This window comes from Molossus molossus, unplaced genomic scaffold (assembly GCF_014108415.1).
Source record: "Molossus molossus isolate mMolMol1 unplaced genomic scaffold, mMolMol1.p scaffold_m16_p_8, whole genome shotgun sequence".
NCBI classification, from domain to species: Eukaryota; Metazoa; Chordata; class Mammalia; order Chiroptera; family Molossidae; genus Molossus; species Molossus molossus.
Genome location: NW_023425402.1, coordinates 68463408 through 68489738, shown reverse-complemented (window position 1 = coordinate 68489738; position 26331 = coordinate 68463408). Strand labels below are relative to the sequence as shown.

General features: G+C 36.9%; 1 protein-coding gene across 15 annotated transcripts in view; it reads left to right on the top strand.

Annotated features, from left to right (window-relative positions):
* Nucleotides 1-26331, top strand: part of REV3L (REV3 like, DNA directed polymerase zeta catalytic subunit) — a 178597-nt gene that overhangs the window by 149355 nt on the left and 2911 nt on the right. For 11 of the 15 annotated variants that reach the window (XM_036247699.1, XM_036247708.1, XM_036247700.1 and 8 more), the window contains 8 exons: nt 1029-1137; nt 2920-3126; nt 11211-11320; nt 13869-13983; nt 18473-18610; nt 20446-20636; nt 21326-21572; nt 23717-23926. In XM_036247699.1, the coding sequence (XP_036103592.1) occupies nt 1029-1137; nt 2920-3126; nt 11211-11320; nt 13869-13983; nt 18473-18610; nt 20446-20636; nt 21326-21572; nt 23717-23926 (1327 nt within the window). Of the gene's footprint in view, nt 1-1028; nt 1138-2919; nt 3127-5209; nt 5276-11210; nt 11321-13868; nt 13984-18472; nt 18611-20445; nt 20637-21325; nt 21573-23716; nt 23927-26331 lie in introns of those variants that run through there. The other 4 variants (XR_004957532.1, XM_036247712.1, XM_036247709.1 and 1 more) reach the window with 3 other exon arrangements.

The following is a 26331-nucleotide window of genomic DNA, read 5'->3' as shown; positions in this document are numbered from 1 at the left end:
ACAAAAATGGGAAAATGTCCTCGGGTGAGGATAAAAAGAAAATTAAAAAAAATAATAATAAATAATATATATAAAAATAAAATAAAATTAGACTTTCTTTGACTGTCTCTTTGCAGTTGAGATTGTCCTTATGAGAAATATGAATGAATGGGCTGTAACATAGCTAATTCATTATTTTTAGTTTTTATTAACTGACATAGATCTCACCATATGACAATTCAGCATCACGGATAGATGACACGTATGAAGATTGTGAATACATTAGCCTTGCAACTATCTGTTATTCTCTCCATGTATATCTGTGGTCTCTTTTTAAATGAAAGTTATATTTTATTTGCTGATATAAATCACCTTTCATTGGAACTGTTTGAGGATTATGATCTTACAATTCCATCTATTAACTCCTCTTGACTTTTCGTAGAAATTGCTTAGAAATAGATTTTTTAAAGTTACATTGTTAATTGTTTTAGCTATTTGTGTCAATGAGTTTTATAAGCTGAACGAGAATAACATTAACTCAGAAGGAGTAAATTTTTTCTCAGATTATAAGAAATACAGTCTTCCTTAATAATGATTTTTGTGTGTTTAAAACCAATGTTACAGCTTTATCTAGAGTATACTCACTACTTCATAGAAAACATTTGTGGAAATTGTATTGGTAATACTGTCTTTTTATTAAGAACAGAAATTTGGAAAGTTATTAACAAACTTTTTATTTACGGCTTAAGTTTTGTTTCTTTTTTAAGAAACAAAGTGTAAGGTAATCGTGTGTTGAGTTGAAATTTGGTATTTCTGTATAGATTTTGCCCATAAATTTTAGCATAGTGCCATTTAAGAAATGTTTCTTTTAACAAATTGTGAATATTTGAATAACTTTTTAATAATTAGACAAACATATTATTAAATACATGAATTTGTATTTAGATATTTGAAAATTAATTTCTAATAGAATTAGAATCCTAAAATTTCTTAGAATCTCTGTTCTATGATTTGAGAAGGTATTTGCTTACTATTTTCTTTCTTAACAGGTACGATGAATTCAAATTTGGCTGTACCTCTCTAAGAGTGCCTCCAGATTTACTTTATCAAATTAGGCATGATATCACAGTGTCCCCCAATGGAATAGCTTTTGTCAAGGTAATACTCTCTTATAAATGAAAGGTATCTACTATGGCTTAACCTTTGTTGGCCTATAATACAGGAAAGAAAAAAAAAGTTTGCGTGAATATCTTATCTCAAAAAGTCAAAAATATAGGAATTGTCTAAGAACATTTTTTTTAAAGTCATCTTGTTTTGCATGAATTTAGGTTTAAAATCTTTTCATTTAGATTTTAGTTTTCAATGACATATCGAAAGAAATGTACGTATATACCTTCTGCCCTCCATTAGAATCTGACAGACTTAAATAGCTATTTGATGATCACAGTGGTATTAATTTATAAAGATTTAAATTGCTTTGATGTGTAAACTCTACTAATTATTGTTCTACATTATTTTAAATTAAGACTTTTAGGAAGAATGATATTCTTGTTTATTGATTGCATTTCTAAATATATCCAAATGAATAATAGGGTCTCTTTTTCCCCTTTTTTATCTCCCCTCAAAAAAAAACTCAGAATAGCCTCATAAATGAATATATTAAAGACAAGTAGGAGACATCTAGGAGAATATTATATTGCTTCTCCTTTCTTTTCAATTTCCTTAGCAATAAGTCTGTACTAGAATCATGGAACAGTAGGGTGGTTGGTGGTAGCATGAACCTCACTCACCCTCAAATTCATTCTGGTGTACTTAGCAAAAGTAGCATCATTCTTCACCAGTAAGAGGATGCTATGTTTGAAGAGTACCCTAAAATTAGCTATTTAGATGTGAGGAAAAATTTTACCAGATAATTCATGATATATTCCTTTTGGGGAAATACATCTTCACATTATCACATGTATTATGTCCTAACATAAACATTATGGCTTCTTTAAAAGGTACACAGAATGAATTAGAGGTTAGAATATGTTTTCATTGTCACGTCTCCAGCAGCTTATTACATTATCTCCCTTTAACAGCATTTTTTAAACTTGCATCTACATTTTTACCCAATGTGTAAAGCTTAATGAAAATAAGATTTTTTAAGTAATCAGGAGCGTGATAATACTATACCTGAGGTTTTAATTGTTCAATCCAACATACATGACTACCTTGCACGTGTCTGTGAATTATCTTCAAAGTTAATACTGTTTTGTGGTTTTCATTCCTGCCGGAGTTCTCATAAATTCTCCCTAGTCTTGATTAATACAAATGATTTTTTTTTTTGGCATCAACAAATTTTATCACCTCACTATTCATCCCCTCTTCCAGATTGCTAATAAATATAGGCCGGAGGGGATGGCTTAGTGGTCTAAGCATCAGATTTGAAATACCTAGAGTCCCTGGAACTGCAGGTTTGAATGCCAGCAGAGTCAACCCAGCTCATCATTCTTCCAAGGTAGATAAATGGAGTTCCATGCAGATTACTGGGGTCATTAGGATGAGATATTTAACAACTGAGGTTTGTTATGATCCCATGTGTCTTTCTGAAAGAGTGGGGGTTTGGATCAAAGTTTCAAACAAAATTTTCTGCTGAACTTGTTGTGTGGTCTCTTCCTATGCATTAGTTGACATCCTCCTCCCTGGAGGTCTTTGAACTCACAAAATAGTACTTCGTTAGATTTATAAACATGACAGGAACCTTTTAGGAAAAAAGTCTTCTGCAAAAGAAAGAAAGTGTGATTATTTTGTATTGACTGCTTTTGGTCCTGTGGCCACCCTATTGTTAGTATGTTTCATTTCATGACAGTTGGCCATTGTTATACTTTGTGCTTCCTTCTTAATTATCTAAATCTAATGTTTGAGGGATTTTAAACATTCTTTTTTCCTTTATGATAGCCCTCAGTAAGAAAGGGTGTGCTACCAAGAATGCTGGAAGAAATTTTGAAGACTAGACTCATGGTGAAGCAGTCAATGAAGGCTTACAAGCAAGACAGAGCCCTTTCACGAATGCTCGATGCACGTCAGCTAGGACTTAAGCTTATAGCAAATGTCACATTTGGCTATACAGCTGCTAATTTTTCTGGAAGAATGCCATGCATTGAGGTAAGTGGTACAATGCTGTAGTTTTTCCAAAAGAGCATTAAATGCAAACCTGTTCATTAAAGCAGTTTGTTTTGAAACTTGAAAGGGTTTCATGTCCACAACATAGGATCAGTTTTTCTCAAACCATGGCTTATATACATACATTTCTTAGGCATTTGTGGATATTCTTTATGAGATATCTTGTGTCTTCAATAATTTTAGAAATTAGCATCCACATATTTCTACATAATCAGGGTGACCATATTATAACCAACTAGTAGCATGAGATTTCAGTGCCACATTTATATAAATGTTTACAACAACCTTGGTACTAAATAATTCTTTTTAATGTATTGATAGAGATGTAATGATAGTTAGGTCGCTTCTCTAAATGTCAGAATGAACAGCAGTCATTTCATATTTAGTCATATACCAGTAGATACAAAGCAAGTCCTTTCTTTTATTGTGGTAGTTGCAATGGAAAGATACTTTTCGTAGAATAAGACTAATTTCTTATTATTTACTAAACTAGGATGTTAATTGAAAGTGAATACAATATAGTGTAACAGAGTAATGTAATAATTTACTAGTGATTGAGAAAAGAAGTGTAAACTTGTTTAGTTAATGATCTTTTGGTGTCAAATGAAGTTCAGAACATTGTGGTCTACCATAGTAATAGTTCAACAAGCGAAAGCAGTGAAAGGATGAAGTCTCCACATATCTCACCGCAGGCAAAGTAAACTTCAAAAACCTGTGCAAGGGACTTTAGTTTCAGATTCAGCTTGTAAAAAGCTTGAAGTCACCACTCTGTCCTCACGAGTAACAGCTGAACAAACAGAATAACTCTTCTTTGATCCATCAAAGAAGTGAGGTCACAAGGTAAACCACTGTCTCCCCAGTTAAAAAGACCAACAAGTGAATACAGAGAATCACAACTTACCAGAGCATAAACCTCCTCAGGAACCAGTGCCAAGGTAGGAAAACCAGAATTATAACTGAGGAATTGCTGGAGGCTCAGTGTGGACAAGTCTGAGAGATAAAAACTACAGGGGACCAAGTCATCAGGACCCCCACACTTTGAAAGAAAAATTTCATTGTGCTTCTAGCTCAGGGAGGGGAAAGGAACCATTTTGAAATATGCAAGAGCATCCGTTCTTCTCAATAAGATCTGCCTTCAGGAGAAACTATTTAACCAGAGCCTAACTAGCTGGAATTCTATCAGAGCCTAAGTGACCTGGGGAAAAGAAATACCCAACTCCAGCTGCTTTAGCCTTTCATGTGGAGGAAGGGAAATACTCTAGCCATTCTCTCCCACCAAATGGTGAGGTCACTGAGAAGCTCATGTGAAGTCCACAGTCCAGAGGTATAAGCTCACTGAAAGACTGAGTGAGACCTACTCATGGGAACTATGGAACACTTCCCCTTTCCACACCTCACCGCCACATTACTAAAGGCCCATTTATAGCACTTTCCTTTACCCAGTACATCATGCCCAGATATCATTAAAAAAAAAAAAAGTTACAAGACATATTAAAAGCCAGAAGTCACTGTTTGAAGAGACAGAGCAGGCTACAGAACCAGACTTAGATGTGGCAGCAATGTTGGAATTATCAGACTATGAATTTAAAATAACTGTGATTAGGATGCTAAGAGCTCTAATGCATAAAGTAGACAGCATGCAAGAACAGGTAGGCAGTGTGAGCAAAGATGGAAAGAAATGCTAGAGATAAAAAATACTACAACAGAAATGAAGACTGCCTTTGATGGGCTTCTTTAGACGGGACAGAGCTGAGAGAAAAATCTCTGGCCTTGAGGAAACCTCAATAAAAACCACCAAAACTGAAAAAGAAAAAGAAAACAAAGACCGAAGGAAAAAAACCCAGAATGTCCTAAAGCTGTGGGACAACTACAAAGGGTATAACATACATGTAATAGAAATTCCAGAAGGAGAAAAAAAGAGAAAGGGGAACAGAAGAAAAAATATTGACTGAGAATTTCCCCAAATTATTATTACACAACAAACCACAGATCCAGGAACTTCAGAGAATACCAAACAGGATAAATGCCAAAAAACTAAACCTGGGATATCATTTTAATACTACAGAAAATCAACAATAAATATCATCCTGAATTATATTTATTAAAAGTAATTTAAAATCCTGAAAGAAGCCAGAGGATTAAAACACACCTTACCTATAGAGAAGCAAAGGTAAGAATTACATTGAACTTTTTCTCAGAAACCATGCAAATAAGAAGAAAATGGAGTAAAATATATAGTGTTGAGAGAGAAAAATTTTCCAACCTAGAATTCTGTACCCTGCAAAATTATTCAAATGTGAAGGAGAAATGAAGAGTCTCTCAGACAAACAAAAGTTGAGGGAATTTTTTGGCAGTAGACCTGCCTTGCAAGAAATACTAGGAAGTTCTTTAGAGAGAAGGAAACACATCAACATAAAGAATGGAAGAACATCAGAGAAGGAAGGAGTAAAGGTAAAATAAACCCTTTTATTTTTATTCTTACTGATCTAACAGATAACAGTGTGTTCACAATAGCAACAATATATTTGGTCCTGTGTGTTTATGAATATATTTATGCTTATGTATAAGTAAAATGAATCACAAAAACTAGGATTATTTCATTTTAAAGTGCTCATGTTACCTGTGAAGTAGTATAGTAATATTTGAAAGTAAGTATATATTGTAAAATCTAGGGCAACCACTGTAAAAAATTTTAAATGATATGTGAGAAAGGGGAGAAAATAGAAATATATAAAAAAGTCAAGCCCTGGCTGGTTTGGCTCAGCGGTTAGAGCGTCCACCTGCGGTCCGGAGAGACCCGGGTTCGGTTCCTGCTAAGGGCACGTACCTCGGTTGCAGTTTGTCCCCGGCCCTGGTTGGTCGTGCGGGTGGCAGCCACTCGATGTGTCCCTTTCACGTTGATGTTTCCCTCTTTCTCTCTTCCTCTCTCCCTCCCACTCTATCTGTACAAAAATGGAAAAATGTCCTCGGGTGAGGATAAAAATAAATAAATAAATAAATAAATAAATAAATAAATAAGTCAAAATCACACACAAATCAGAAAAAAAGTGGAAAACAAAAAGAGGCAACAAAAGCCTGGCCGGTTTGGCTCAGTGGTTGGAGCGTCGGCCGGTGGACCTGAGAGTCCCAGGTTTGTTTGGTTCCCACTAAGGGCACATACCTCAGTTGCAGTTTGTCCTCGGCCCCAATTGGGGTCATGTGGGTGGCAACCACTTGATGTGTCTCTCTCACATCAATGTTTCTCTTTCTCCCTCCCTATCTCCCTCCTGCTCTCTCTGAAGTTACATGCAAAAATGTCCTCAGGTGAGGATAAAAAATTAATTTTAAAGGCAATAAAGAAAATCTATAAAGGTATAGTTGAACTCAACACAATCAACTGGATGTAAGGGGCATTTATAAACTATTTCATTTCATTCATTCAACAACTGCAGAATACACATTCTTCTGAAGCTCACATGGAATGTGCACCAAAATAGACCACATTCTGGACCACAAAACACATCGTAACAAATTTTAAAATATATAAGTCATATAGTGTCTACTCTCAGATAACAATGGAATTAAACTAGAAAGCAGTAACAGAAGGAGAGCTGGAAAATCCCAGAATGTCTGGAAATTAAAAAATACATTTTTAGAGCCTCGCCGGTGTGGCTCAGTGGATTGAGCATCAGTCCATGGACTGAGAGGTCCTGGGTTCAATTCTTAGGGCACATGCCTGGGGTTGCAGGCTTGATCCCCAGTAGGGGGCTTGCAGGAGGCAGCTGATCGATGTTTCTATTTCTCCCTTCTCTCTCTCTCTAAAAAATCAATAAAAACATATGTAAAATTTTTTATTAAAGAACATTATTTCTGCCCTGGCCAGTTTGGCTCAGCAGTTAGAGCATCGGCCTTTGGACCAGAGAGTCCCGGGTTTGGTTCCCACCAAGGGCATGTACCTCGGTTGCAGTTTGTCCCCAGCCCGAGTTGGGGTCATGTAGGTGGCAACTACTCAATGTGTGTCTCTCGCGTCAATGTTTCTCTCTCTCCCTTCACCCCTCTCCATCCCGCTCTTTCTGAAGATAAATGCAAAAAAATGTCCTTGAGTGAGGATTAAAAACAAAAAACAACTATTTCTAGCTCTGACTGGTTTGGCTCAGCCCGTGGACCAAAGAATCGGGTTCACTTCTAGTCAACAGCACATACCTCAATTGTGGCTCAGTCATGCAGGAGGCACCCAATCAATGTATCTCTTTCACATCAATGGTTCTTTCTCACCTCCTCCCACTCTAACTGAAGATAAATGAAAAAATATCTTTGGGTGAGGGTTAAAAAACAATTGATCAGATTCAGTTTAATTTAGTTACCACTCTTTCTCTCTCCCCCTCTCTTCTTCCCCCTCGCCCTCATGCCATTGAATCCTTCACACTGCATGGTCTTCAGGGGTAGCTGCAAGAGTTCTGACTCTTCCAGGTGTAACTTAAATGGGTCAGCAACAGGATGCAGACATTTAGGATCAGTGTGTGCATGTATCAAAAGCATATTTTTCTCCGACACTAGATGGCTCACCTATCCAGCTATATGCCATTTTAAAGTGTGTCTTGTTTGAAAGTGGCAACAGATGATAGATTAAACATTTTATTAAAACTTGAATTTCAATTAGATAACATGATTTTTTTTAATGTATTAGATTATAGTTGACCTAATTTTAATGCACTGAAGGTCTCAACAGAGACCTTTAAGTTTCTGCTACAAGTTTTTTTTATTTATTCCTTTGTTCATACACTTAATATTTCCTTTATAACGCAATTTTAAACAGCCTTTTAAATGCTATTTAATCCTATATTTAGCTCAGGTAATCAAATTTTACAGTAAAAAGGGAAGGATTGTGATAACTATTGTCACTTCCTAACATGGGAGAAAAAGTATGTAATTCTTACTTTAAAATTCTAAAATGAATGCTCCATTTGTGTTGACAGGCAGTTTTCCCCAACTCAGCTTTAATAAGTTTAATAAATGAAGCAGCAATAATAAATACTATGTAATCTTATGCCACAATCATTAAAATTCACCACTCACCAATGAAAGAACCCTTGTTAGACATATACCTGCCTACTTGATTTAAACTGAATACTTGTCCGGCTGGTGTGGCTCAGTGGTTGAGTATCGACCCATGCCCCAAGAGGTCGCTAGTTCAATTCCAGGTCAGGACACATGCCCAGGTTGTGAGCCAAATCCCCAGTGAGGGGCATACAGGAGGCGGCCAATAGATGTTCTCTCTCATGGATGTTTCCTCTCTCTCTCCCTCTCACTTCCTCTCTCTGTAAAATCAATAAAGGGAAAAAATTTAAAAATAAATAAACTGAATACTTTGTAATATATTTACTATCATGCAATTATACAGTTTTCCTTGTTGTCTAAAAATGATGTATAACCAATCACTGAGATTTCAGTTCAGCATTAACTTTAAAGATACTGAAATTATCATAACATTCCAAGAAAATTTTGAAAGATATACATACATATACTCATACATAAAAAGTAATTTTCTGGGGGCCACCATCTTGGCGGAAAGTTTGTCAGGGGAGGTTGGGGGTGCGGAGAGAGGCGAGGTTCCGGGGGTGGGACAGCTAGGAGGGGCGAGGGCGATCGGGCTAGCGGGCCATGCAGTGAGGAGGCGGCTGCCGAGGAGGAGGAGGAGGAGGAAGAGGCAGCAGGGGTGCAGCCGCGAGGGGAAGCCCCCCTTCCGTCACCCACCTTAGCTGAGCTCCTCGAACCCCGGACGGGGCGGGGGAGCCGCCTCGAGTGGGTCCCGGGCGCACCCTAGCTCCAAGCGCACGCGGCTCCCTCGGGAACTTTGTGGCGGTGCCGCAGGTGTGGGGGCCCGAGGGTGTCACAGAGAGCGACTGCTGCCCTGTCCAGCCCCTGCTGGAGTAGCCCAGAGGACCCCAGCAAGGAGAAAGGTGTGTGCCCTCTTCCAGATTCTGGAGGAAAATGCCAGTCCGGAAACAAGATACCAGGAGAGCATTGCAACTTTTGAAAGAATCTCTCTCGAAGCTAAGCCAAACTGAAGACAGCTCAGAAGTTCCATAGAAAGGGTTATTAACATATTTCAGAGCAACGTCTTTCAGGCTTTAATAGAGAGAGCAATAGAAACATCAATGTGAGAGAGAAACATCTATCAGCTGCCTCCTCTACGCCCCCTACCAGGGATTGAGCCCGAAACCTGGGCATGTGCCCTGACCGGAAATCGAACCAGGACCTCGCAGTGCATGGGACAACACTCAATCCACCGAGCCACACCAGCCAGGCTTTATTAACTTTTGAGTTTGAATTTGAGCTAAGTTGTTTCTTTAGAGCTGAATATTTAAAGTTATATCTAAATATATATATATATATCTAAATATATTTAAATAAATAAATATATATATATGTTCTATACATTTGTTTAAAATTTATTCCCAAAACATCTGGTGATTATTTTTGTATAAATATGAGATAAAGTCTGCCTAAATTTAATCCCTGATTTAAGTGAGAGCAACTTGGAAACTTAATATATTTGATTTTGTATTCTTTTTATGCTTTATTTAAAATTTTTGTAAGTAAAGTAGACTGAACGTGGTTTCATTATAGTCAGTAGTCCAATTCAGGTCCATAATCCATAGTGGTTTGAGGTAATTTCTGATGCTTAGGTTTGTCTGGGATTTGAGATGAGTTTGATAGTCCTCAGATTTCATACTGGTGTAGACCCCTGGGGTTACTTATGGGATAAGACAAGTTACCTGCTTTCCTGTTTATGGGATAAGAAAACTTACCTGCTTTCCTTGTACACAGGAGAAAAATTTGGACTCAATATCAGGCTGGCTTTAGAGACTTAAGTTGAGTCATATGATTTATATATTTTGTCTGCAATATATAGCAAGCTTATTTTAATACAGTGTTTTAATTTTGAAGATATTTAAAAATGAAGATGGATTATGTAATAAGTGTGCATTTCTGAGATTTTTTTTTAGCTCCTCCTAGGTGATTTGTTGCTATTTTCATTAACTAATAGTTTCATTAGCCCTTGTAAACATGGTAAAGGACAATTAGGTTTGTTGTATGGGGTTTCACAGTATGCTGCTTTTTTTCTAATTTACCAGCTCTTAACCATTTTTAAATGTGTAGTTTAGTATTGTTAAGTATATTCACACTGTTGTGATGAAACATTTCAGAACTTTTTCATCTTGCAAAATTGAAACTCTGTACCGCTTAGACAGCTGTTCTCTTCCTCCCCCAAACCCCAGATAAAACCACCATTCCACTTTCTTTCTGTATGATTTGACTACTATAATTACCTCATATAAGAGGAATCATACAGTATTTGTCTTTTTGTGACTGCTTATTTCAGTTAGCATAATGTCCTCAGGGTTAATCCATGTTGTAGTATGTGAGAGGACTACCTTCCTTTTTAAGGCTGAATAAATCTTTAGCGTGTATATACCATAAAAAAAAAAAAGTCATTTCCTGCCTGATTGGTTTCAAAGGCATATTAAAAAGCCTTCGCCCAGCTGGTGTGGCTCAGTTAGTTGAGTGTTGACCCATTCACCAAAAGGTCACTAGTTCATTTCCCGGTCAGGGCTCATACCCAGGTTTTATGCTCAATCCCCATGTGGGGCATATAAGAGGTATCCAATCGATATTTCTCTGTCATGGATGTTTCTTTCTCTCTCTCTCCCTCTCCCTTCTTCTCTCTCTAAAATCAATAAAAACATTTTTTTTAAAGTCCTTGAATAAACAAGATTTACTTTTCCAGCAATCAAATGTAGGTGTGTATCTGGTATAAAGTTTAACCATTTGTACTTGCTGATACACTCACAGGCAAGTCTGTGTATTGATTGGCTCCTTCTTTTAAATTCTTTATCTCATTTTCTTACTGAGTACTTATAGGAAGAATGGTGACACTGATGACTGTTTCTTGTTTATGTTCTTTTCCTTTTGTTTTATTTTTAGAAATGTTTAGTAATTAAAATGAAGTATTATATTTTAAAAGTCTATTGACTTTGCTAAGCTATGTTAAACAATTATTTCCAATGTGCTTGTACCAACAGGTTGGTGATAGTATTGTTCACAAAGCCAGAGAGACCTTGGAACGAGCTATTAAACTGGTGAATGATACCAAGAAATGGGGAGCTAGGGTTGTCTATGGTGATACTGACAGGTAATGAACTTTGTTTTGTAGTTGTCTTTGCATCTCTTCAGATATTCATTTCAGTATTTAGAATGGTTTAAGGGTAATCCTTCCTAAAATAGAGTTCTACCTAATTCCTTTCTGGTTCTTATGATCAGAGTTAGGACAGTTCCTTATTTACAAGATATGATCCTAAGAGCAAGAAAATGTAAGTGTCCTGAGCCAAATACAGTGAAGATTCCATGGCATCCTTCCAGGTAGTCAAGTAGATAGTGATTTGTGAAGAACTGTTTACAGCCTTGGCCGGTTTGACTCAGTGATTAGAGCATCAGCCCAAGAACCGAAGAGTCTTGAGTTTGATTCCAGTCAAGGGCATGTACCTCAGTTACAGGTTTGATCCCTGGCCCCTGTCAGGGTCATACAGGAAGCAACCAATCGATGTCTCTCTCTCACATCAATGTTTCTCTCTCTCTCTCTCTCTCTTTCTCTCCCTCCCTCGCTCCCTCCCTCCCTCCCACTCTACCTAAAAATCATTGGAAAAATATCCTTGGGTGAGGATTAAAAAATAAAAAACTATACACAGGAGTCTAATCTGTTTAAAGAAACAGCTTTTTTAATGTGAATAATTCCTCATATAGCTGCAGTTCCCTGAATTTAAATATATATCTTAAAATAATCAAACTGTTTTTGAAAGACAGTTGCCAAAGCTATGAGTGGTTTTTACTAGGCCCCAAAATCTATTAAGTAGAATTTTTCAAAGTGAAATTTTATAACCTATTTTTAAAAAACAAAGCTATATTGGTGTAATGAGTATCAGATGGGTCTAAAGAGAAAATATAATAAATAACTACATAAGGCCTGTTTGTTCTACCTTAGTGAATGTTAAAATCAATTCAGATTGAGATCATTTATTTTAAAGACCTTAAGTAATATTGACTAAATACTCCTTTTTTAAGCTTTTCCTATCAGACTCCATGACAAGTACTATCTCCAGTATTGGCAGAGAAAGAGCTTTTCTAAAGAAACCATCCAAAGGATTAAAGTTCAATATAAAAACACTTTAAGAAATAGAAGATTGGTTTATGTGGCTCCAAGACTAGAAACAAAAATCTTAGAGTCTGTTTCAAGATATTGTTTTTTCCCCTATTTAATATCTTTTTACTAAAATTATAAGTGAATATCAACCTTATAATCTCTCTCACTTAAATATATTAACCTTACTTAAATATATTAGCCATTGTTTCTGTTAGTCTCAGATTGTGGTATATACTGAAATGTAAAGTGCTATTTTAAAGTTAACTTGATTTATTAGGGAAAAAATGCCAAGTACTTTTGTTTTATAAGTTACTTTGGAGTATTTTTTTGTATTGGAATTTTTTTATTAATATTATTATTTTTTTATTCATATCTTATTCTTGACCTGAATATATTGCTGGTGGGACTGGACTGTACCTCAAAAATATCTTTCTAGAACTTAGTTTGACAGTATCTTTTTTTTTTTTTTTAATCCTCACCCAAGGATATTTTTCTGTTTATCTTAAGGGAGAGAGAGAGAGAGAGAGAGAAACGTCTATGTGAGAGAGACACAGTTGGCTGCCTCCCACACGACCCTGACCAGGGCCGGGGTCTGAACTGCAACTGAGGTACGTGCCCTTGATCAGAATTGAACCCATGACTCTGGTCCAAGGTCCGACACTCTAACTGCTGAGCCAGAACGTTCAGGGCAACAAATATCTTTCAAAAGTATTTTTAGTGTACACCATTTACCAAGAGATTTCACTTATAGGAATTTATTCTGATGTCAGAGAGATGTGCCAAATTATTATATGAAATATAGCAAAAAAATTTTAATGACCTAAATTTTCTTTGATAGTTTGGTTAAATTATACTATATCCATACATTGAAATACAGTACAGCTGTTAAAATAATGTAAAAGGAGCATGGGAAATGTTCACAATATACCATTAAATGAAAGAAGTTACCAAATAATATGATCTGTGATCCCAAATGAGAAAAGATTTACAGATACACACAAAAGGTTTTGAGTATCTTTTATCTAAATGGTAAGATTATATAGATGGCTATTTTCTTCTTTGTGGCTTTTTGTATTTTCTAACTGTTCTTCAGTAAACATGTATTACAAAATAATAATGTGTGTCTTTTTAAAGTTGGATGGTTCTAGAAGGAAATTTCCTCCCACATCACAAGTAAAATTTCCATTTCTTTATACTCACATTTTTTCTTATTTTATGATTGACCTAATTGTGTGTCATACAAATCTATAAATGTCTAGGAGTGACCAAGGACCTTCTTGGCAGCTGTGATAACTGAGCTGGTCCGTATGTAACTAAACTAGCAATATTAGATGTCTTAAAGAGCTGTAACAAGATATACTATGTACACACAAGGAAAGTGTGATAAAACAAGAAAACTTAGATGGGAAGTAATTTAATAAGAGGAGTAAAGGGGGAAGGTTTTCTTTAGTATTAGACACTGTTAGCCAGGAAAGTTACTCTTGGTGAAACTTTTTTCCTACTATGACTTCCTCATTACCTTACTCTATTTTTAATCCTGTAGTATGTTTGTGCTACTGAAAGGAGCTACTAAGGAACAGTCTTTTAAGATTGGTCAGGAAATTGCTGAAGCTGTAACTGCTACCAATCCAAAACCAGTGAAATTAAAGTTTGAAAAGGTAAGAGAAATGTAATACAATATAAATGATCACATAAAATTCACATAGCTTCTAGACATTTCTGACCTGTTCAATATATTTTCAGAATCAATAACAGTATACAGGCTATTAAAGTGTTATGTTTAAAATATTTTCCCTTAGTTTTATGTAATTTTCTCAAGTCTTTTGAATAATGTGTTTACATAAAAAATGAAGATTGTTTCAGTTAACTATTGCTGTGTAACAAATCACCTCATAATAAAATAGCTTACAGATTTTATGACTCAGGAATTCAGAAAGGTTGCAGCAAGGATGGCATATCTCTGTTCCACAATGTCTAAGTCCTCAGCTGAGAAAACTTAAAGGCTGGGGGTGACCCAGCTGACAGCTCAAGACTGAATCACCTGAAGTTTGTTCACTCTCATGTCTGGGGGCTGATGCCCGCTGCTGTTTGGGATGTCAGCTGGAACATCTACAGGTGGCCTTTTCCTGGGGCTCTTGTCTTTCCTCACAGCATGGTGGCTGAGTTCTAGGAATGAACATCCCAAAGAGGAACAGGTGAAAGCTGTTTTGCTTTTTGTGACCTAGTCTCAAAGTCACACAGCATCATAACCTATCTAGATTTAATGGGAAGAATGTCAGATTCACATTATAGAAAGACCATGTGGAATAAGAGATATTATTTCTCTGAAAAATACAGTCTGCCAGAAGGACCTTTGACTGTTTTCACTCTGCTTTAGATATCAAATATAGATTTCGTCCTTAATAAAAAGATACTGAGCTAGGAGAGGTGTGGAATGCAAAGAAGCCTAAGACATAATCCTGCCTTCTAAGAGCCAATAATCTAAAAGGAAAAATTAGAAATGTATATAAATGATCTTTTTTATCATGAACTTATAGAAGTCTCGTAAGAGTAGACTCCCTAAGTACTGTAAAGCACAAAGAAAAGAAGGTATTTTGTCCTCCTGGCTGGATGGGGAGGGGATACTTTATGTAGGAGGTAATATTGTACTGTTTCAGAAAATGGTTAGGCAGCCACAGGCTACAGTCATTCTCATAGAAAAAAAATGGCCATGTAGAAGGATATAGAGTTGGAAAAGCCCAGTGTAAGAATATGAAATAGCAGGAGAGATATCTGGAAAAATAAAGTTAAGGCTAGATTAGAGGACCTTGAATACAAAGGTAAAGAATTTAAACTTTGACCCTGGCCGGTTTGGCTCAGCGGTTAGAGCATCGGCCTGCGGTCCTGAGAGACCCGGGTTCGGTTCCCCGCTAAGGGCGTGTACCTCGGTTGCAGTTTGTCCCCGGCCCTGGTCGGTCGTGCGGGTGGCAGCCACTCGATGTGTCCCTTTCACATCGATGTTTCTCTCTCTCTCTCTCTGTTCCTCTCCCCCCTCCCCCACTCTACCTAAACAAAAAAAAATGGAAAACTGTCCTCGGGTGAGGATAAAAATAAATAAATAAAAATAAAAGCAGCAGTGGGCACTGCTATTAAAAAAAAAAAAAAAAAAAGAATTTAAACTTTGGGAAAGTTTGTCAAACAAGAGCATGACTTAGGCAGAGCTGTTTGGGAAGGATTGGCTTTGTTTTAGTGTAGGAGAGTGATTGGGAAAAGGGGAGTCAAGACAGGATGCTTTTTGCAGCCTGCATAGCCTGAACTAGTTAGAGGGAGGAACTGATGAAAATAAAGTACAGTTCAGGAGATATTGAAAAAGAAGGATGAGTAGGAGTTAGAAGTGGTTAATTTAGAAGAACTGGTATAAAAAAAGACAAACGAGGAAGAAAAGATTCAAAGATGACTCCCATTGTTTATCGTGTACCTACTCTGAAGCAAGAATGTGCTAGAAGAGATTCAAAGAAGACCTGGATATGTTATCTGCCCTGAATGAAGAGTGAGCATTCTAATTGGGAGGAGAGAAGGCAGAGAAATTAGAAAACAGTGATGAGTGCTGTTCTAGAGGCATGTGTATGGTTCTGTGGACACCCAACCCATCTGGCAAAATGAAGAGCATGGTGTGCTTACCCCAGACCTGAAAATTTACCTGAAATAGGTCACAGACCTAAACATAAAGCAAACACTACAAAACTTCTCTAAGAAAACAAACATTTGTTAAGAATTGTGATGCTTTTGTTCATGATGAATATTAATCTGTAGTGTTTCTTTTTCTTGTATTTGCTTTTGGGACCAAAAAAAAAAGGTTGGCAGGTTGGCCTTATAAAATGAGCTGGGAGTGTTCCCTCTTCTACTTTCTGAAGTGTTAATTAGTGCAACTGTTTCTCAAATGGTTGATAAAATTTATCAGTGAAGCCCTCTGACCCTGAAATTTTATTGGGGGGGGTAATTACAAATGAAATATCTTTCATAGATATTGGATTATTCAAGTTTTTTTGTCAGTTTTGATAACTTGTGGTTGTCAAGAAATTTCCCCATTTCTCTTAAGTTGACAAATTATGGGCATAAATAATTTATATTTCCTTATTGTGATTTTGATATCAGTAAGATTTTTAGTGATACCCTTCTTTCCACTTTTAATAGTAACAATTTTTTTTCTTGATCATTCCAACTAGAGGTCCATTTGTAGTCTTTATTTCCTTCCTTATACTTATTTTGGGTTTGTTTTGCTTTTCTTTTTTTGTCTTCTTAAGTTAGAAGCTTGAATCATTGATTTCAAACAAATATTTTTAATATAAGCATTTGAAGATATAAATTTTCCTCTAAACACTACTTTAGCTTCAAATTTTAATATCTTGTATTTTCATTATTATTTATTCACTTTGATGATAGGTTTTGTAGATGTGTGTTGTTCCAGTTCCAAATATTTAAGGATATTCCAGAAATCTTTTATTCCTAATATAATTCCATTGTGGTCAAAGAATATATGGTTTCAGTGTATGATTAGGTTATAAAATTGTTCTTTGGTCCAGCATGTGGTCTGTTTTGTGAGTGCTCTCATGTAGCCTTGAATAGCCATGTGTATTCTAAACATTCTATAAATGTCACTTAATTGATAATGTTGTTGAAGCCTTTTATATTCTTACTGATTTTCTGTAAATTGTTAAGAGAGAAGTGTTAAAATCTCCAAATATAATCATGGATTTGCCTTTTTTTTTCCTCCCTTTTAATTCTGTAAGTTTCTATTCCATGCATTTTGAAGTTTTCTTATTAGATGCATACACATTCAGGATTATGTATCTTCTTGGTGAATTGATACTGTTATCTTTGATAATATTGATAATATTCCTTGTTTTGAAATCTACTTTTCTGATATTAAATAGCCACTCCAGCTTTGTTTTGATTAGTGTTAGCATCTGTATCTTTTTCAATTTTTTATTTTAACCTTTTTGTGTCCTTGTATTTATTTATTTTTTTATTTATTTATTTTTTTTCCCTCACCCGAGGACATTTTTCCAATTTTTGTACAGATAGAGTGGGAGGGAGAGAGAGAGAGAGAAACATCGACGTGAAAGGGACACATCAAGTGGCTGCCACCCGCACGACCAACCAGGGCCGGGGACAAACTGCAACTGAAGTACGTGCCCTTAGCGGGAACCGAACCGGGTCTCTCCGGACCGCAGGCCGACGCTCTAACCGCTGAGCCAAACCGGCCAGGGCTGTGTCCTTGTATTTAAAGTAGGTTTCTAGTAGATAGCTTATAGTTGAGCCTCACTATTTGATCAGATCCAATCCGATCATTCCTGCCTTTTTATTGGGATGTTTAGTGTTTAAACGTTTAGTGTTTAAATTTATATTTAATGTGATCATTGATAAAGCTTGGTGGTAAAGGAAAGGATCAATTTGGTAACTTAAAAAAAGGGAGAGGGCACATACCCATTGATCTAGAAATTCTACTTCAGTGAATTTTCCTATGGATTAATCCATGCAAGGTTGTTGGAACAGTATTTGTAATTCCAAAAGATTGGAAACATCCTAAGTGACCCATAGTAGGTAACTGGTTACATAACTTGTAATACCTTCACATAATGAACTACCCTCTCCAATATAAATTATTAAGTGAAATAAGCAAAATGCAGGTATCTGTATAGAATATCTCTGGAAAGATACATAGGAAATCAATAACAGAGGATTCCTCTAGGGAGGGGAAAGCAGAGGTTGGGGGACCAGGACTTTTCATTGTATATTCTCATATAACTCTTTAATATTGAGAGCGGTCTACTAGAAACCCACTTTAAATACACATGTAGGTATTACTTAAAGCAATTTTTTAATTGTTTAAAAAGATACGATTGATCACCTTTGAGAAAGCAGTGTAAGTTGAGATAAGAGCAAAAATGATAGCACAAGTAAAGGGTTATAAGCATGAAGAAGTAAAGACAACTCGTGTGTGTGTTCGCCTCCAAGTGTTGGATCATAAATTTGTTGGGCCCTGAGACATATTTAGAATTTTTTTATAATTGACATTTGGGTAAAGAGAGAAAAAGACATAAAAATAAGATATTTGTGGTAGGGGAAAAATGATTATTGAGAGATATTTTGTTAATTTCCTCACAGGTATATTTGCCCTGTGTTTTACAAACAAAAAAGAGGTATGTGGGGTACATGTATGAAACACTAGATCAGAAGGACCCAGTATTTGATGCAAAAGGAATAGAAACAGTCAGAAGAGATTCCTGCCCTGCTGTTTCTAAGGTAAGTTTTGTCTGTCTTGTTTTCATCCCTAAGAAATGAGAGGCTAAAGAATCTGGTGAAAATCCTTAAGCACACATCTAGGTGAAGGAACTATAGCCTATATGACTATCTATAACTATAATAGGGACTAAATGATTTTGGGGAATTCATTTGTAATGAAACAACTTATTTGACTTTAGTCCTTAGTTTCTAACTTCTTCCTACACCTTACCTTTATCACAATTGCTAAAAAACAACACATGAACTTGATGAGAATTTCCCCCTATCACCTGGAGATGATAAATATATATTAACGTATGACAACACCCAAAAGCTAGGGAGCTTTTGGATAAAGAAGAGAAACTAACAACAGAGATATTTCGTAAGCAATCTAATGCATCTTGGAGTAACTGAATTTTTGTTTACTTGGGTTATCAAATACAAGTTAGGAAGATTTCTGAAGAATGGTATAAATTACCTAAATTTCTCAGCTATGGTAATATAAACCATAGTATTTTATATTTAATTTTTCTTTACTCAGGCCCATACTCCTCCTATAATGAAAAATAAGTGGCATAAATGGAAAAGTACTCTACACACTTGAGTTTTCTGAGCATTAAAAGCATAACAGATTGACTATCAATTTATTAATATCAATATGTCATATATGTAATGTTATATGAATTTGAGGTGCTATTTAATACTAGTTTCTGGCCCTGGCCAGTTTGGCTCAGCAGTTAGAGCATCAGCCTGTGGACCAGAGAGACCCGGGTTCAGTTCCCACAAAGGCAGTGGTTCTCAACCTTCCTAATGCCGCAACCCTTTAATACAGTTCATGTTGTGGTGACCCTCAACCATAAAATTATTTTCTTTGCTACTCATAACTGTAATTTTGCTACTGTTATGTCTTAGACAACCCCTGTGAAAGGGTCGTTCGACCTCCAAGGGGGTCGTGACCCACAGGTTGAGAGCCGCTACAAGGGCACATAACTCGGTTGCAGATTGTCCCCGGCCCCAGTTGGGGTCATGTGGGTGGCAGCCAGTCAATGTGTCTCTCTCACATTGATGTTTCTTTTTCTCTCTTTTTTCCTCTCTCTCTCTCTCTCTCTCTCTCTCTCTCTCTCTCTGAAGATGAATGCAGAAATGTCTTTGGGTGAGGGTTTATAAAAAATACTAGTTTCTGGAAGAAATATCATCCAGTGACTTCTTTCTCTGAGGGCAGAATTGTACCTGGGCTAAATTAGCACACTTCTTGGATTCTAGTTCTCAAAATAAGATACAGAACTTTTACCTGGAACTGATTTAATTTAATCCACTACATAAATCCCCTGTATGTTAGTTGTTTTCCAGTAGAAGTATTTCCAGCACAGAATCTTCTGTCACAGTTTAGTTTATATTTATTGACACAATAAAAAGGCAAAAGATTAATTTTTATTTCACTGTTTGGTGTTATTTAAACTTTTTTTCTGTCCACCTGAATCAGGCCCTTTTTATAACAGGGTAAATAAAAAACAATACATAAAACCATGCCTGGCTGCCTGTGCCTAGAGAGCTTGTACCTGTTTAAGAAAATGTAAATGTTTCGTCTGCATTATTCTAATATGATTTTCCTGATATGATATGATATTCTGATATTCCTGATATGATATTCTATTTTTAGAAATAGCAAGCTATATAAAGTCTCCAAAATATTTTCTAATTTCTAATAATTTAATTATACAGTCATTGTAAATAGCAGGCTGTTTAGGTAAATCACATTATCCAGTAGTTACATAATTGAAAATATAACAATAATGATGATATGCTAGGGGATATTTTATCTTTATGAGCACATCCTTTCCTTTTTTTTTTTTAAGATCCTTGAGCGTTCTCTAAAGCTGTTGTTTGAAACAAGAGATATAAGTTTAATTAAACAGTATGTTCAGCGACAATGTATGAAGCTTCTGGAAGGAAAGGCCAGCATACAAGACTTTATCTTTGCCAAGGAATACAGAGGAAGTTCCTCTTATAAACCTGGAGCTTGTGTGCCAGCCCTAGAACTTACAAGGTAATGATGTGCACATTAGTGTGACTCTCAGTACTTAGCAAATGTAGTCTTAGGGTTCTAAAGGGTTTGGAGAAGAAGAGAAAACACCTAGTCCATAGGCACAGACACAGGAATGTTTCACCTGCCACGTGCAGCCTCATTGAAGGTGAATGGGTGTTCCTGAATACTTTATGAGCTCTGAAGGTGAAGAAGGAACTCCTCTTCTGGGCCCCCTTTGGGTAACTGAAGTCAGTGAAATTGTAATCTAGTACAGAGCTTGAATCATGGTTTCTCACATCAGAATCACTAGGCAGTCCTTAATAGTGATCTACCAAAGCACTGAAATGCTATCTGTCATTCTGGAATCAGATCATCTAATCACCTAAATTTTGTCTTATTCATCGTTAGATATATGATTTTTAGCTCTTATTCTTAGGGGATAGAAAACATTTTTAGCTAGTTGATATCTGCCAACTCTCATTGTTTTCAGGTGGCAGTGATTTACAGAATAAGTTTTAAACTCTTACAGCATATCCACTTGGTGCCAACTAAGTAAAGTATATATAGTTCTCAAAAAGTTGTAGCTCTAACTCAAAGTTATCCCTTATAGATTTCTCATGGTTTCATTATTGTTTACTCCTCATTTAACTTTCTGAAAACGAGCCTTCCATGACAGTTTCTGACTGCATATTTTACTTGGATTTAAATAGGAAAATGCTTACTTACGACCGGCGCTCTGAGCCTCGAGTTGGGGAGCGAGTGCCATACGTGATCATTTATGGGACTCCCGGAGTACCACTTATCCAGCTGGTAAGGCGCCCAGTAGAAGTCCTGCAGGACCCAACTCTGAGATTGAATGCCACTTACTATATCACCAAGCAAATCCTTCCACCTCTGGCAAGAGTCTTCTCACTTATTGGTATTGATGTCTTCAGCTGGTATCATGAATTACCAAGGGTGAGTCTACTAAATAGTACCTATGCTTTCACTGTAGAGAGAATTCATTTAAGATTTCCAGTAGAGCCCGGCCAGTATGACTCACTGGTTGAGTGTCAACCCATGCACCAAGGAGTTGCCAGTTTGATTCCCGGTCAGGGCACATGCCCAGGTTATGGGCCAAATCCCCAGTGGGGGATGTGCAGGAAACGGCCAGTTGATGTTCTCTCTCATCGATGTTTCTCTCTCTCCCTTTCTCTCTAAAATTAATAAAGAAAAAGAAAGATTTCCAGTAGAAGTAAATGTCGTATTCATGTGCCGTGAGAGGCAGAGCAGGTGCTCTAGTATCCTAAACTGAGAGAGGTGCCGTACTCCTCTGGTTTTCTATAAGAAACTTAAGTTTTCTACAAACACCTTCTCAGGTTCTTTCAGATTGGCCAGATTATAGAATATTAAAATATAGCTCACAACTATTTCAGTAGTAAACACTCAACTACAAAATAACTCAGAATAAACCAGCTAATGAAAAATAAATGGAGAGCAAAAATTCCTTCAAAATGGGTTCTGAAGAAAGGTATAGGATATAGTATCTAGATATAGTCCTGAAGAAATCAATCTAAAGAAATAATGTTAAACTAGCATTTTACTGAAGTAAAACAGGCAGTGTGGATTTTAGCAATTTTAGTTTATTCATTAGAAGCCTGAAGGGGTAATCTGATTCTGTGATAATCTGGGGCACACTTCTCTAGGAAAGTAGTAGTTTTTATCTCCTGTTTAGAATTAGATCTGCTCAGTCATTTGCTGTTATCTTAGATTGTGAAAGGCTGATGGTATTCAGGCAAACTGATCCTTATATTGTTTTCACTTTCTTAGTAAGCACTTATGGCCCTAAGGAAAAGAATATGCTAGTAAGTTAAGGTTGAAGTTTTCCTTCAGAGACTGTGCTGGTCAACACCTATAATGCTGTATCCTGGCTCTACCCCAGAAAGAATGTTAAACTGCGGACATTTATAAGAAGCTGACCTAATAACTTTTTTTTTTAATCCTCACTTGAGGACATTTTTCCATTTTTTGTTCAGCTAGAGTGGGAGGGAGATAGAGAGAGAGAGGAGAACATTGATGTGGGAGAGACACATCGAGTGGTCGCCACCCACACAACCCAACAGGGCCGGGGACAAACAGAAACCAAGGTACATGCCCTTAGCGGGAACTGAACCCAGGTCTCTAGGGACCACAGGCCAACGCTCTAACCGCGGAACCAAAGCGGCCAGGGCTAACCTAATAACTTTTATGCAAAGTGATTTATAAGACACCAGGAGAATACACCAAGGATATAATAATAATATGATCTTATTTCAATGTAAAATGAGTACCAGAAGACAGATTGTTGAATCAGTATTCAAATGAAGAATGCTTAGGTGACATGTATTCAGTTACACTTGAAATGCTCCAGGTTTTCTTTTGCTTGAATTTTGCACCCTACTGCCTAACAAATTATTTTTAACCTTCTATTTGCCGTGTTTCCATGGCTCAAATGGTGCAACCTTAAACAGTATCCACTCTCAACCTGTATTTCTTCCATTGTCCTCTCTGATTTTCATTGCCCTGTATGATCTCAATCATCTATGTATCTCAACCAAAAAAAAAACTTGAGTGGCAGGAGACAGTTTTTTTTCCAAAAGAAAAATACAATATATCTAATGGTAATTAAGATATAATCTCTGGCCCTGGCCAGTTTGGCTCAGCGGTTAGAGCGTCGGCCTGCGGTCCGGAGAGACCCGGGTTCGGTTCCCGCTCAGGGCACGTACTTCGGTTGCAGTTTTTCCCCGGTCGTGCGGGTGGCAGCCACTCGATGTGTCCCTTCACGTCGATGTTTCTCTCTCTCTCTCCCTTCCTCTCTCTCCTCCCACTCTATCTGTACAAAAAATGGAAAAATATCCTCGGGTGAGGATAAAAAAATAAAAAAAAAGATATAATCTCTGTGAAAGGAAGGACATGGCTCATTTCTATAGCCACACTGTCTAAAACAGTGCCTGACATGTAGTAACTACTCAATATTTGTTGAATAAATGAAATAATGCCTTGGTAGGCCTGTATTTAGCATGAGAATCACAGCTCTGCTATGAATCTGGTTCAGAATTATTTCTGAATTAATGTTTGTATAGATCCAGAAAGCCACCAGCTCCTCTCGAAATGAACCTGAAGGGCGGAAAGGCACTATTTCGCAGTATTTCACTACCTTACACTGTCCTGTGTGTGATGACCTGACTCAGCACGGCATCTGTAGTAAATGTCGAAGCCAACCTCAGCATGTTGCAGTCATCCTCAACCAAGAAATTCGAGAGTTGGAACGTAAACAGGAGCAACTTGTAAAGGTATAGTCTTGTTCGATAGACCCAGAATCCCAAGCAATCTGATTATTCAGGGAAATACAGTAGTCAGCTCTCGAGGTATGAGATATAAAATGGGTGTGGAAAGTGGAATAAGGATTCTAAGTTAATAAACTTCTTAAAATCTTAACATATACTTGAACTATTAAAAATGGATTAATCTGTTTTATAATTTATTATTTGTATGAAATAGTATATTGTGTTTATTAAAACCTAGAACCCAATTTCTTTTATTATAGTATTTAGAAAGAAAGAAAAGTATTAATTGCTTTATCTACCATATCTAACCATTCTCATAAAAATCTGGCTGTCCTAGCAACTGGCTGACAGACTTGGAAGGTTTGTCATTCTAGGAGTCCAGGTAGAAAATGAATAGTGAACATGATTGAGTCTGTTATATGTGCCAGAGACTGTTCTAGCCCTCTTACAGATGAGTAAACTGACACAAAGGGGTAAGGAATTTGCCCTGTTACACTGCTAATAAGTGGCTGAGGTGGAATATAGACATAAAATGGAGAGATTTTTCAAGCAGGAATTATAGCAGAAAAAATATATCTCTTGAAATAATTTGGAAAATGAAATCTAAAGAAAAATTATCATAGTACATATTTTTAAAACAAAGTAGTGTATTACTTAAAAGAATGATTGTATCTCATACCACCATATTTCAAGTTACATTTTCAGCTTTCAGGCTATAGAGAAGAAAAGTTTGGGGGTAAAGTTACTTTTGTCCTATTTTAGAAGCGCAGTATGTGAAGTTATTGAAATGTTTTAAAACCAACCAAATAATAGAGAAGCAGTATGATTTAATGGCAGATGAATCGTGCTGATAGTAAGGACTTCATAACATTGGCCACAGCCCTTGGCCTCAGTTCTATCAGAGTGCAGTCTAACATTGTAAAGGCTCTTACACAGTCACTCTTGAAGCTCATGTAAGTACAGAAGCTTTTGAACCAAGACAGACTCAATAATAGGAAGGCTGCTACACAGGTGAACAGGGAGAGAACCATCTCTGAGGAAACTAGGCTTTTAAGAATTCAAATGATTATAGAAAGATGATTAAGGATTGGTAGAGTATAGACTATTTCATTTGCATCCTTCTAGTTGCTACAGTTTGTACTGGCAGAAAATTCTTAAATTTTAGAGAATATAGCTAATCATCTAGAATGCATTAAATGGATCTCATCAAAGGCAATAGAACCTAAAAGGTATGATTGTTTTATGCAGCCACAGAAGCCGAGCTTATTGAAATAAGCTATTGACTTTTCCCTCTTCCCCTTCCACGTCCTAAATAGTTCTTAAATATCTTCACTTTTCTTCCGGTACCATTCTATTCCATCTCTTCCCACCCCTCCCCTGTCTCTGATAAGATTCAAACTCCATTCTGGCTCCTACCTGCTACCTCTCTCTCTGTCACCATTTCTTCCCTTCTCCCTGTCACACTCTACCCCCTGAACTTCTTTTAGTTCCATGAATGCCCCTTAATCTCTCACATTCTGGCTTTTAAGCACCCCATTCCCTCTGCCTGGAATGCTTTCCTCTATGTTACTGTCATCATCTGAGAGGCATCAGCTTAAACCCCAGACCAGGTGAAGCCTCCCCTGCAGTGGGCTCCTGCCATAGCCTCTCCTACTTCACTGTGATTATGTATGTGTCTGTCTTCCCTGATAGACAGCAGTGAGCTCACTGTGAGTGGGCTTTCCTAGCATAGAGTCCAGCCTGTGCTGGTGGTCTGTAAATATGTATTGAATGAATGAACAACTTCCTGCTGAATTCACAATTAAAGCAGCAATATATCACTGGCGTGATGACCACCCATTTTCAGCCACTTTGTACTAGTTTTGTGGTTCTAGTCAGAGCAACCACCAAAGTCACTGGGTGTTTGCAGTCTCTGTTTTATAGGTTGCTGCCTCAATGGCAGCAACCAACCCTCAGAGACAGTTCCCTTGTTGGCCTCTAGTACAAGGTGCAGATGTGAGCAGGACTTCCAGAGCTCCACTGAATCGGAGGCTGAGTGGTCTCTTCCCGAGGCCTTCCTGTCCTCTGTCCTCAGCGACACACACTGCACTAGTTAGTGCTATCAATCTAACCTGAACCCTCCTTCAGTGGTAGGACTTACTTCTTATAAAAATTCAGCGTAAAAAACCGATGCTGTTTATAAATAAGGATAGTTTGTCATCTTGCAAGAGATATAATCTGGAGGAGTTTTTGTAAAGCAGAAATTAGAGGAGATGTAATGAGAAGTGGTGAGAAACATTAGTAATAGGAGATTCTAATATACCTCTCTCAGCCCAAGACCAACCAAGTGATCAGAAATAAGAACAGTTCTAGGAAAAGACCTAAACAATTAAAAGCTAGACCTTATGATTATATTTCAAACACTTACCCCA